General features: G+C 47.4%; 1 protein-coding gene across 18 annotated transcripts in view; it reads right to left on the bottom strand.

Annotated features, from left to right (window-relative positions):
- The window catches only part of SCRIB (scribble planar cell polarity protein), a 265,308-nt gene that overhangs the window by 135,745 nt on the left and 116,454 nt on the right, over nt 1-13,109 (bottom strand). For 16 of the 18 annotated variants that reach the window (XM_040355076.1, XM_040355064.1, XM_040355062.1 and 13 more), the window contains exons 14-16: nt 12,678-12,848; nt 9,758-10,117; nt 1,077-1,139 (exon numbers count right to left, since the gene is read on the bottom strand). In XM_040355076.1, the coding sequence (XP_040211010.1) occupies nt 1,077-1,139; nt 9,758-10,117; nt 12,678-12,848 (594 nt within the window). The remainder of the gene's footprint in view (nt 1-1,076; nt 1,140-9,757; nt 10,118-12,677; nt 12,849-13,109) is intronic. The other 2 variants (XM_040355072.1, XM_040355068.1) reach the window with 1 other exon arrangement.

Below are 13,109 nucleotides of genomic sequence, written 5' to 3' on the forward strand. Positions count from 1 at the left end.
CCGTTCTTCAGCTCCGGGGACCGATCGCGGGACTCCAGCGGCGACCGGGTCCGCGGTCACGAAGCTTCGATGCACTATGCACAGGTACGTGCTTGTGCCCAGCCGTGCCATTCTGCCGACGTATATCTGCAGGAGGCGGTCCTTAAGTGGTTACATTTCACAGGCTAGCTGGTAAGTGTAATGGGAAATTTTTCGTCCGATTCTGATGTGTAAAGGTTACATAAAACTTGCAGTGCCGCTCCAAGCAGAGACACCGAGACCTCCCCGCAGAGACACCGAGACCTCCCCGCAGAGACACCGAGACCTCCCCGCAGAGACACCGAGACCTCCCCGCAGAGACACCGAGACCTCCCCGCAGAGACACCGAGACCTCCCCGCAGAGACACCGAGACCTCCCCGCAGAGACACCGAGACCTCCCCGCAGAGACACCGAGACCTCCCCGCTGGCTGCAGGAGCTGGCGTCAGTGCACCATTCAGAGGAGTAAGAGCATTATCAAAGAGAAAGCATTAGTATGTAAATGAATGTGACCTCAGTCAGTGTCACTTCAGCCACGCTCCCCTGACATGTTGGTCATGGGGTTGGTCACAGTGGGACGAAACATGTCAGGGGTCGCATGACTTGAGTGGCACTGGCTGAGGCCACAGTACCTACTGGGTTGGCAAGCAGCGCCTTTTCTTTGTTACTGCAAAATCTAGTTATAGATTGGAGTTGTTGCCATCTTTTTGTATAGCTTTGTTGAAGTGATAAAAGGGCCCATAGGAAACAACCGCTTTCTGTGTGACCTCCAAATGCAGAAAACCGAAACCCTCCTCACAAGTGTGAACAAACCCCCCAAAAAACACTTGATCTAAAATCTTTTTGTGTCATCTCAGAAGGCGAATTCGGAATTTTCTAGAATCTACAATCCAGCGTGAGAGCAAAAAAAGGACAGACATGAGATACAACCATCACCGGGGGGGAATCGTGGAGCTGCGGGGTGAGGAGTGCGCTTGATTGGCTGAGTGATTTCAGGTAAGGATGAAGGGAAGGCGGAGGCAGAGGGAGGAACAGAGAGCGCCAAGCTGCGGTACACACCTCTTCCTCCTCTATCCTTGCAGGCTCAATCAGAAGATTATTCACTTGATCAAACGACACACCCTGTTAGGAAGGGAATCCGGCAGAGAAAGATGAAGAGAAAGAGAAGAAAGAAAGAGAGACAGGCATGCGTATTAGTGGAGCAAAAATTAACAAAAAAACACCCAACACCAATGACCCACCTTTGTTGCGTCTCCTCTGTGGCAACATATTAGACATCATCATTCCTGCACAGTTACTGTTTAGACTGGAAGTTTGGCTTAAAGAAGAACTCCAAGAAGCCCTGAATATGTACGAGGGCCACGTAATGTGTCCACGCTATCCGGTTTTTATCTCTGGCCAAATTAATATCATCTTAGTGAGAACCAATCACCACTGGCAATTATCTAAACACTTTTAAAATAAGAATTGTGCACTCATTTATGAATGACTAAAAGAGACAAAGTTCAGGATTGTAGGAAAAAAAAAAGGGGGCTGTGACGGGGGCGGCGCGAGGGGCTGCGGCGGGGGCGGCGCGAGGGGCTGAGGCGGGGGCGGCGCGAGGGGCTGAGGCGCAGAGTGGCGCGAGGGGCTGAGGCGCAGAGTGGCGCGAGGGGCTGAGGCAGAGTGGCGCGAGGGGCTGAGGCAGAGTGGCGCGAGGGGCTGAGGCAGAGTGGCGCGAGGGGCTGAGGCAGAGTGGCGCGAGGGGCTGAGGCAGAGTGGCGCGAGGGGCTGAGGCAGAGTGGCGCGAGGGGCTGAGGCAGAGTGGCGGGAGGGGCTGAGGCGGGAGGGGCTGAGGAGGGGGTGGGAGGGGCTGAGTTGCATCATGGGAAATGTAGTTCCAAAACATCTGGGGTGCCAAGGTTCGCCATCACTGGTCTAGGACTACCTTGTCACCAACTCCTAGAGCAGTGGAACCTATGTCCGCTTTTTTATCCATCAATTTACGGATGAAAAAGGGACATATATTGATCCCTATGAGATTGCGGCTGTCAGCGAATGAACATCCGCTGACACCCGATCTCATCCGGGTCTGCAATCCTCCGATTCTGCAGACAGAGGAAAACCCTATTACAATGAGATGTTTACATTCCTTGTAAAAGGCCCTTTTTACACGGGGCGGATCCGTGAGGATCCACCACGTGAACCACCGCTTGCTCAGAGCTGGCGGATGACAGGGCCGTCCCTATGGGGGGGATCGGATTAACACGGACCGTCTGTCCACGTTCACCCGATCCGATGACGGAAAAAGAAAATAGGGTTTTCCTCTGTCTGCAGAATCGGAGGAGATCGGGTGTCAGCGGATGTTCGTCCGCTGACACCCGCAATCTCATAGGGATCAATATATGTCCCTTTTTCATCCGGAAATTGATGGATGAAAAAGAAGACATACGTTCCACATGTGTGAAAGGGGCCTAATAGGGAATAAGAGGGATAAAAAAAAAAAATCAAATGAGAAAGTGTTAAAAAAAAAAAGTAATATAAAAAATAGCTCAGTAGCTCACTTTCAGAAGCGAACACACACACACACACACACACACACACACAAGTCCCGCCCACATATGTAAACACAGTTCAAACCCCACATGTGAGGTATCGCTGCGTGCGTTAAAGCGCGAGCAACAATTCTAGCACTAGACCTTCTATGTAATGCCCCACACACGGTCGGAATTTCCAATGGGAGAACCTGCTCTCAATCTATTGCTGTCGGAATTTCCGACAGAAAAAGACAGATGGAGCATACACACGGTCAAAATTTCCAACCAAAGGCTCCCATGTGACTTTTTCCGTCGGAAATTCCGACCATGTGTATGGGGCATAACTCTAAACGTGTAAACTGTAAAAAAAAAAAAAAATTGAAAGCGTCGCCTATGGAGATTTTTAAGTACCGAAGTTTGGCGCCATTCCATTTACATGTTGGGTATCTATTTACTCGGTGTAACATCTTTCACATTATACAAAAAAATTTAGGCTAACTTTGCTGTTTTGTTATTTGTAAAGTCATGAAACTTTATTTTTCTAATAAAAAGGCGTTTGAAAATAATTGCGCAAATACAGTGCAAGATAAAATGTTGCAATGACCTTTATTTTATTCCCTATGGTGTCTGCTAAAAAAAACATATACCGTATTTGCCGGCGTATAAGACGACCTTTTGGATGCAAAAAAATGCATCCAAAGTCGGGGGTCGTCTTATACGCCAGATCTGTCTCCGTCAGGCTGCGGGCATCCATGCTTCAGGCTGCGGGCATCCATGCTTCAGGCTGCGGACATCCATGCTTCAGGCTGCGGACATCCATGCTTCAGGCTGCGGACATCCATGCTTCAGGCTGCGGACATCCATGCTTCAGGCTGCGGACATCCATGCTTCAGGCTGCGGACATCCATGCTTCAGGCTGCGGACATCCATGCTTCAGGCTGCGGACATCCATGCTTCAGGCTGCGGACATCCATGCTTCAGGCTGCGGACATCCATGCTTCAGGCTGCGGACATCCATGATTCAAAAGCTGCGCCGCCTCCACAGACTGTTCTGTGATAGGCGGAACACTAATTTTCCCAGCAGGGCCTCTGTTCAGTGTTCTCATCCTTGGACGAGAGGATGTCCGTGATAGGCGGAACACTGAACAGAGGCCCCGCTGGGAAAATTAGTGTTCCGCATATCACGGGACAGTCTGAGGAGGAGGCGCGGCTTTTGAATCATGGATGTCCGCAGCCTCAAACATGGATGTCCGCAGCCTCAAACATGGATGTCCGCAGCCTCAAACATGGATGTCCGCAGCCTCAAACATGGATGTCCGCAGCCTCAAACATGGATGTCCGCAGCCTCAAACATGGATGTCCGCAGCCTCAAACATGGATGTCCGCAGCAAAAAAATAAGGTAAGGAGATCATCTTGGCCGGCACAGTAGAGGCATGGAATGGCACAGTAGAGGCATGGAATGGCACAGTGGAGGCATGGAATGGCACAGTGGAGGCATGGAATGGCACAGTGGAGGCATGGAATGGCACAGTGGAGGCATGGAATGGCACAGTGGAGGCATGGAATGGCACAGTGGAGGCATGGAATGGCACAGTGGAGGCATGGAATGGCACAGTGGAGGCATGGAATGGCACAGTGGAGGCATGGAATGGCACAGTGGAGGCATGGAATGGCACAGTGGAGGCATGGAATGGAATGGCACAGTGGAGGCATGGAATGGAATGGCACAGTGGAGGCATGGAATGGCACAGTGGAGGCATGTAATGGAATGGCACAGTGGAGGCATGTAATGGAATGGCACAGTGGAGGCATGTAATGGAATGGCACAGTGGAGGCATGTAATGGAATGGCACAGTGGAGGCATGTAATGGAATGGCACAGTGGAGGCATGTAATGGAATGGCACAGTGGAGGCATGTAATGGAATGGCACAGTGGAGGCATGTAATGGAATGGCACAGTGGAGGCATGTAATGGAATGGCACAGTGGGGCATGTAATGGAATGGCACAGTGGGGCATGTAATGGAATGGCACAGTGGGGCATGTAATGGAATGGCACAGTGGGGCATGTAATGGAATGGCACAGTGGGGCATGTAATGGAATGGCACAGTGGGGCATGTAATGTAATGGCACAGTGAGGCATGTAATGGAATGTAATGGCACAGTGAGGCATGTAATGGAATGTAATGGCACAGTGAGGCATGTAATGGAATGTAATGGCACAGTGAGGCATGTAATGGAATGTAATGGCACAGTGAGGCATGTAATGGAATGTAATGGCACAGTGAGGCATGTAATGGAATGTAATGGCACAGTGAGGCATGTAATGGCACAGTGAGATTTGAAAAAAGCCTGTTTCTGTCAGCGGTTGTTCCTGTCAGTGGTTGTTCTGGCTACCCCTCAGCTTCCAGACAGACTAGTAGGAAAGGGTAGTCTTATACGGCGAGTATATACCAAAACCAAAATTTTTCCTGGAAAAATAGGGGGTCGTCTTATATGCCCAGTCGTCTTATACGCCAGCAAATACGGTATATTGTTTGGGGGGTTCTGAGTAATTTTCTAGCAAAAAAAATAAATATGATTTTTACATGTAGGAGAGAAGTGCCAGAATTGGCCCGATATGGAAGTGGTTAAACACTAAAAGAGAAGCCTGTAGTTAGAATTCACATACACTTTAAGTAGCCGAGGATATGGGCACAAAGTTGGCAAGGGCATCATGGCCTGCATTAACAATTTAACTACTGTTAAACAGCGTTAAAAAAAAAAAAAAAAAAAAAGGAATAAAAATAAAAAACTAGACTGGAGTTCTTCTTTAATTTGGACTTTCACATTCCAAAACTGTGTATTATTTCTGCGGTCAGATGCACCACGAGACATGAAAAACGTGTAACAAAAGCATTACATAATCACAATATGACGACTCGGCTGGGACGTCTCCTTCCCTGAAAGAGCAGACAAGCGAGGCAGCGCTGGAGACAACATGGAGGCAATCTGTTTAGTTGATTTCTTTCAAATGTTGAAGCAGTTAAAGCGCAGCACAAAGCAAGCTGGGTGTATTAAGGGAAAAGGATGGCAAAGCAGTGGGGGCGAGGGGGGCTGGGGATAAATTTACACACCAAAAAAAAAAGGGGGGGTACTACTCTGCCACGGTGTCCCATACTTACATTACAGATTCTTCAGCCAGTGGCGCAGCACAAAGTTCTCAGACCCTGAATATAAATTCAGAACCACCCCCCCCCCCCAGATACACCAATCACCCCTCACCTGTGTTATTATTAGAGAATATCATGTGGGGCTTACAGGAGAAATCAAATTTAATTTTTTTAAATTTTGATGGCAACACAGCTTTAATTTACAGCAGTATATTTTAGTACTTTTGTTGAAATAATGGAAGACTATATCTCAACAAGCCCTGGAACTACAAGACCCAGCATTTCCTGGAAATCTCACGGTCTTTGAGACTGCATGTATCTACATGGAGTTAAAGAATCCCTTTTTAAAATCAGAACCAACTACCGATTCATATCAAAATATAGAAACCGCAATTGTTATTTTTATGGTTGTCAGCTCCTTCCCTGTATGAAGCCCAATTTGTGGCTGTTCCCTTTGTGGAGGTCAGGCAGAGCTACTACGTCAATTGAAAAAGCTGTGTAAATCATGTGTTCAGTGAAGTCCAAGCATAAAAACACAATTGAAATAGTGCCCCCAGACGACGTCATTTGTGTGACGAAACACGCGTCGGGAGAGGAGACGTGCTGACGTTTTGCGTGACAGTCCGAGTGGACGGGCGTTCGTTTTAAGCAGGCCGGCTTTATTTTTATGCTTCTGTGAGATCCTTCTCTTGTAAGTGTTTTATCTTAATACATTTTACACTTTATACTATGGTACTTCACTATTGTGAGTCCTATATTTTTTTGGGGGTATCCCATCCAATTGGTGACATCTGTGCCTTGAGGATCCATTTCCACTGGTGTATGCTGCAGTCCATGATTAACTACTTGCCGACCTGCCGCCGTCATTCTATGGTGGCAGGTTGGCTCTCCTACGCGAGAGCCCGTAGCTCTACGTCGGCTCTCTCGCAGGCCACGAGGGGCGCGCTCGCCCCCGACTCCCGTGCCCGGCGGGCACGATCGCCGCCGGGCACACGCGATCGCTCGTTACAGAGCGGGGACCAGGAGCTGTGTGTGTAAACACACAGCTCCCGGTCCTATCAGGGGGGGAAATGCTGATCCTCTGTTCATACAATGTATGAACAGAAGATCACCGATTTCCCCTAGTGAGGCCACCCCCCCTACAGTTAGAACACACCCAGGGACATACTTAACCTCTAGTGTTAACCCCTTCACTGCCAGTGGCATTTTTATAGTAATCCAATGCATTTTTATAGCACTGATCGCTATAAAAATGCCAATGGTCCCAAAAATGTGTCAAAAGTGTCCGCCATGTCGCAGTACCGAAAAAAAATTGCTGATCGCCGCCATTACTAGTAAAAAAAAAATACTAATAAAAACGCCATAAAACTTCCCCCTATTTTGTAAACGCTATAACTTTTGCGCAAACCAATCAATAAACGCTTATTGCGATTTTTTTTTACGAAATTTTTTTTTACGAAAAATATGTAGAAGAATACGTATCGGCCTGGAGGGAAAAAAACGTTTTTTTATATAATTTTTGGGGGATATTTATTATAGCAAAAAGTAAAAATATTTTTTTTTCAAAATTGTCGCTCTATTTTTGTTTATAGCGCAAAAACGAAAAAACGCAGAGGTGATCAAATACCACCAAAAGAAAGCTCTATTTGTGGGGAAAAAAGGGCGCTAATTTTGTTTGGGAGCCACGTCGCACGACCGCGCAATTGTCGGTTAAATGGACGCAGTGCCCAATCGCAAACAGTACTCTGGTCTTTGACCAGCAATATGGTCCGGGGGTTAAGTAGTTAAAGGCCCAGGCTGGGGTTTACAGCCGCAAGCCATCTTTTGCTTGCCATCTGGTAAGCCTGCATTCCTTGTGGTGTTTTCACTGTTGGTGGTGGATTCTTTCAACATTTTGAACTACAATTTGAATTTCAGAAAAAGCCATTTCAATTGTGTTTTATGTTTGGACTTCACTGAACACATGATTTACACAGCGGTTATTGCTTTATATAATTATTTTCACCTGTTATAGTGCATTTAGTAATTTAGCGCAACTACATTTTTCCTATTTGTCTGTTTTGGTGTGTATATCACTTATTAGTTGCAGCTTTACTTAGCGCGGTAATTAATTTTCTAGAGCTACTACTCCCCCTCTACTGTGAGCACAGCTGTCACAAAGTACCGTCACACCAACGTGCCCCCCCCCCCATCTCCTGCCCTACAGGAGATGGGGGGGGGGGCAACAGGGCTGATCTCAGGTATGTGGCCGCTATCAGACAATCACTGTCAGCAAGCCCTAATTAGGTATTTATCACCTACTGAGCAACATGGTTGAACAGCTGGAAAAGAGAGGGAGGTGCAAGGTCAACCGTGCTAGATTAGCATAAACAGCAATGATGAAAATGCAACAAAGTACTCTATGTTACTTTGTTCCTGGAGGACTGGAAAAAAAAAAACCCACAGAGGATGTGCATGATGATCGGTAAGGTGATCTTACACGGGTCTCCCTTCCCCATCCCACCCAGACCGTGGGGCAGATTCAGATAGAGATACGACGGCGTATCTCCTGATACGCCGTCGTATCTCTGAGTTCCGTCGGTCGGATCTATGCGGCTGATTCATAGAATCAGGTTCCGCATAGATCTCCCTAAGATCCGACAGGTGTAAGTGACTTACACCGTCGGATCTTAGGCTGCAATTCCAGGCCGGCCAATAGGTGGCTCTTCGTTTTTTTTTTTATGCGACAAATATGCAAATGAGGATTTCAGCCGATTCAGAAATGAACGCCCGCCCGGCGCATTTTTTTTATGTCGTTTGCGTTCGGCTTTTTCCGGCGTATCGTTACCCCTGCTATATGCGGCGTATCCTATGTTAAGTATGGCCGTCATTCCCAGGTCGAATTTAGAATTTTTTACGTCGTTTGCCTAAGTCGTTCGCGAATACGGATGGACGTAATTTACGGTCACGTCGAAACCAATGACGTCCTAGCGACATCATTTAGAGCAATGCAAGCTGGGAAATTTAGCGGACAGCACATTCGCGCAGTTTGTTCGGCGCGGGGACGCGCCTGATTTAAATGTTACACACCCCCTAGCCACGGAATTTGAATTCCGCCGGGGGATTTACGATACGCCGCCGCAACTTTTGAGGCAAGTTCTTTCTGAATAAAGCACTTGCCTCAAAAACTTGCGTCGGCGTAACGTAAATCCGATAGGTCAGCGGATCTTTAAATCCGCGTAACCTATCTGAATCTGGCCCTGTGGGTTTCCAAGGCTCTCCTGCGCCCCCTCACCACCTCTGGCCACATGCGGTATTGCATGCCATTGAAGTCAATGCGGAACAAATTATTTTAATTTCCATTGACATCAATGGGGAAACTCGCTTTGATATGCGAGTACTTTGGATTACGAGCATTCTCCTGGTTCGGATTATGCTCGTAATCCGAGGTTTCCGCTGTATATGAAAAGTTGTGCATGTTGGGAGAAGATACCACAGGTGACCGAACAGCTCTCTGTGTCCCTTCATCATACCAGGGGGTTCATTTGGTCCCCCCCCCCCCCCCCCCCATTTGTGAGCAGGTCCAGATAGAACTGTCACCACTGGGAGCTCTACTGCTACGCCACTGTCTTTAGCTTCTGCAATGTGAATTGAGATTTATTTATTTTATTTTTAGTGTAGCAATTACTGTCCAATTGTTTTACAATCAAGTTTTATTAAACAATTAATTCACAATAAAGGCAACATGAAGAGTCTTAATTTGAACAAAATGTTATATATTAAAAAAAAGGGCCTCCTGAGATATAAATGTGAAAAGGAGGTACATGACATGGGAGAGGGGGGGTGGTTCTGGTTCTAGGCAGGCATAGAAGAAGGGGGTTCTGGGAAAACGTGTCAGCTGACGTGAGCCTGGGATTCAGGACACCCAACACAGAGTTTGTGACACATGCTGCATAGGATTATTGCAGCCACTGCGATTGGCGCACTTATCACCCTTGTCCATTACATTAACCAAAAGGTTTGAACGTGGTGATCCTCACCCGCTCTATCCACGTGGTCATAAAGTGTGTGAAGAAATCAGACATTTCGTACCTTGACATTCTGCTGGGCACTGTTCCTCTCATCTCTAGTCCCTAGTTCCCAGTCCTTGTCCTCCTCTTCCTCCTCCGCCTCTTCTCCATCATCTTCATCCTCAGCCTCCTGTGAGCACCTGATATATCCCTGACCATGTCCTTCCTCGTTCTCCGGCAGTTCACAGGAGGCCTGTCCCTGCAGCAAAGCCACCACAGCTTCTGTGTTTGGCAGTTTTGTGATCTTCGAGTGCTTCTTGTAGTGCGGCGTGTCTTTACGGATCAGGCGCTTCTTTTCCGGAGATGCCCTACCTTCGTCATACTCATCCTCCTCCTCCTCGTCGCAGTGCACCAGAGTCTCCTCTGCAAAGTGTACCGAGTGCTGCCAAAAAAAAAAAAAAGCAAGACGGCTCAGCAGATTTTTTTTTAAAGCGGAGTTCCGGCCACAATTTCACTTTTTAAATATAAATACCCCTGTAATACACAAGCTTAATGTATTCTAGTAAAGTTAGTCTGTAAACCAAGGTCCGTTTTGTTAGGTTGTTACAGCATTTAGACACTTTATGAAATTGACTGGGGCCATCTTAAGTGTGGGCATCATGAAGCCAGACTGTATGACTTCCTGGATTTCAGCCTTGCAGATCTCGCACATGCTCAGTGCTGCACAAGCAGTGTAATAGGTTTCAGATCAGGTTTCAGCACCTGTACTGTCCAAGTCACATGATTCTTCGAGACTGGGGAGTGCACAGACTCCTGGAAAGTTACACCCACTACATTCCCAGGAGTCTGTGCGGTGTAGGTTAGGAAGCTTAAGCACCTAGGTGCAGGAAGAGGGAAGATTAACTATTCTGCCTAGCAACAACACTTTGAAGGCATCTAAAAAAAAAAAAAAAATTCTTAAAGGACTGACATTTTTTTAAAACTACTGATGTAATGTTATATTTATGGGTGGAACTCCACTTTAAATTCACAATAAATATGCTTAATGCTTAGTGACTATTGGGTTTGCTTCACACTACTGCGACCTAAAAGTCGCACAACTTACAGTGTGACTTTGCCAGGCGACCTACATTCATGCGACTTTCAGAAACGCCTGTGTAATCTTCCTGTAATGTCAGATTCAAATCAGATGAATATAGGTGAGGATCCGACTTAAAAAACGGAGCTCCACCCAAAAATGGAACTTCCGCTTTTCGGAATCCCCCCCCACCCCCCTCCGGTGTCACATTTGGCACCTTTCGGGGGGGGGGAGGGGAGAGCAGATACCTCTGTAATACAGGCAATTGCTCCCACTTGCAGGCATAGATCGCCGCAGGCTCCATGGTGATCTATGCCATGTCTGGCCCCTCCTTTCCTCCCCCCCTCGCTGTCTTCTGGGAGACACACAGGTCCCACAAGACAGCAGGGACCAGTGGGATCGTGCAGCGCGACTCGTGCATGCACAGTAAGGAACCAGGAAGTGAAGCCGCAAGGTGATAAAATACCACCAAAAGAAAGCTCCATTTGTTTAAAAAAAAAAAAAAAAAAAAAGAAGTCGTCAATTTTTTGGGGGTAGAGGGTCGCACAATCGTGCATATGTCAGTTAAAACTTTGCAGTGCCCCATCGCAAAAAAACTATTTGGTCATTAAGGGTGTAAAACCTTCCGGGGCTGAGTCTACGGGCACAAGTCGGATAGAAGTCGCCTTGAAGTAGTACAGGAACCTTTTCTAAATTAGGAGCGACTTCATTAGTGTACATTAAGACAGTTCTCATTGACTAACCTGGGATTTTCGCATATCATGCGACTTTGTGTTGGTCTATCACATAAAAATCCCAAGTCGCGGCAGTGTGAACTGAGCCTTAAAGGGGTTGTAAAGGTAAACTTTTTTTAAACTTAATGCATTCTCTGGGACTGCCTGTATACTGGCCATGAATGCATGCAACTCTGGGACTGCCTGTATACTGGCCATGAATGCATGCAACTCTGGGACTGACTGTATACTGGCCATGATCTTGGATCCCAATCTTGACCCCCAAACTCTAAGCCTGACCTAGCTATTTTTCCTCATTTATTACTAGGCCTCTTGCACAATGCTGACAAAAAACACTCTGGCCCATATTCTCTCTAAAAATCCGCGGGCTGCGCTTAAGGCACTTACACTCCGCTGTCCCAACTTACAGGAGCAAGTGTTGTATTCCCCAAACACTTGCTCCGTAAGTTGGGACGGCGGAGTGTAAATGCCCCGGCGTAGCCTGGCGGATCTCCAAGGGGGCGGCTTGTATTCAAATTAAGCGCGCCCCCGATTCTAATGAACTGCGCATGCGCCGGGCTTCAAAAAGCCCAGTGCGCATGCTCCAGTTCTCGGCGGAAAACGTCAATGACGCCGACGTGTGCGTTATTGACGTAAAGTCGTATTCAAGAACGACTTATGGAAACGACGTACCCGACGAAAAAACACGACGCGGACCCGACGCCATCCGTAACATGGCCTACGTGGGACTTGCGGAAACTTACTCCTCATATAGCAGGAGTAAGTTTCCGCTTACGCAAACGACGTTAGCGACGGTTACGCGACGCGAACTCGTTCGGGAATCGGCGTAGAAGGATCATTTGCATACGCAAATGAGTCCTTCACGTAAATGCCATCTAGCGGCGGCCGGCGTCATTACATTTAAGATCCGCCAGTGTAAGTGACTTACAGATGGCGGATCTTAAGTGTATCTATGCAAAAATGATTCCAAGAATCAGTCGCATAGATACACGGGCCAAAAAAGGGAGATACGATGGAGTATCCTGAGATACTCCATCGTAACTTCTATGAGAATATGGCCCTCTGTTTGCAGTTTTACGGCCTTTTTTTTTTACTCTTCTAAAATGCAGACCATTAATTACAACGAGTCTGTACTCAGAGGTACATCAACAAGCGCTGCGTTTTGACTAGTATAAGTCACAATAGGTTACCTCCAAGTACTCCACCTCCATGTCATCCGCTGGGTTCTCTTCCTCCTCTTCTGGCTCATCTACTTTCACCTCCACCAGGTTCCGGCGTTCCTCGTGGTATCCGGCGGACACGGTGCTGCCGCTGCGCTGAGACTCGGCACTCTGTGTAGAGCCACCACTGAGACGCTTCTCCTGAGGGGACAGACGACACATGAACACCCAGGATACATTGTCTACAAAAGCGTTTATCAATGTGCAAGAGAAGCATACTGCGATTCGAGTGGGAGATTGCAAAGCCTGGTTTTAAAAGCAGGACAGCCATGCAGAAAAATTAAAGGGGTTGCAAAGGTTTGTTTTTTATTTTCTAAATAGGTTCCTTTAAGCTTGTGCATTGTTGATTCACTTACCGTATTTATCGCGGTATAACGCGCTCCCGCGTATACGGCGCACCCC

This window comes from Rana temporaria, chromosome 5, assembly GCF_905171775.1.
Source record: "Rana temporaria chromosome 5, aRanTem1.1, whole genome shotgun sequence".
In the NCBI taxonomy this organism is placed as follows: Eukaryota; Metazoa; Chordata; class Amphibia; order Anura; family Ranidae; genus Rana; species Rana temporaria.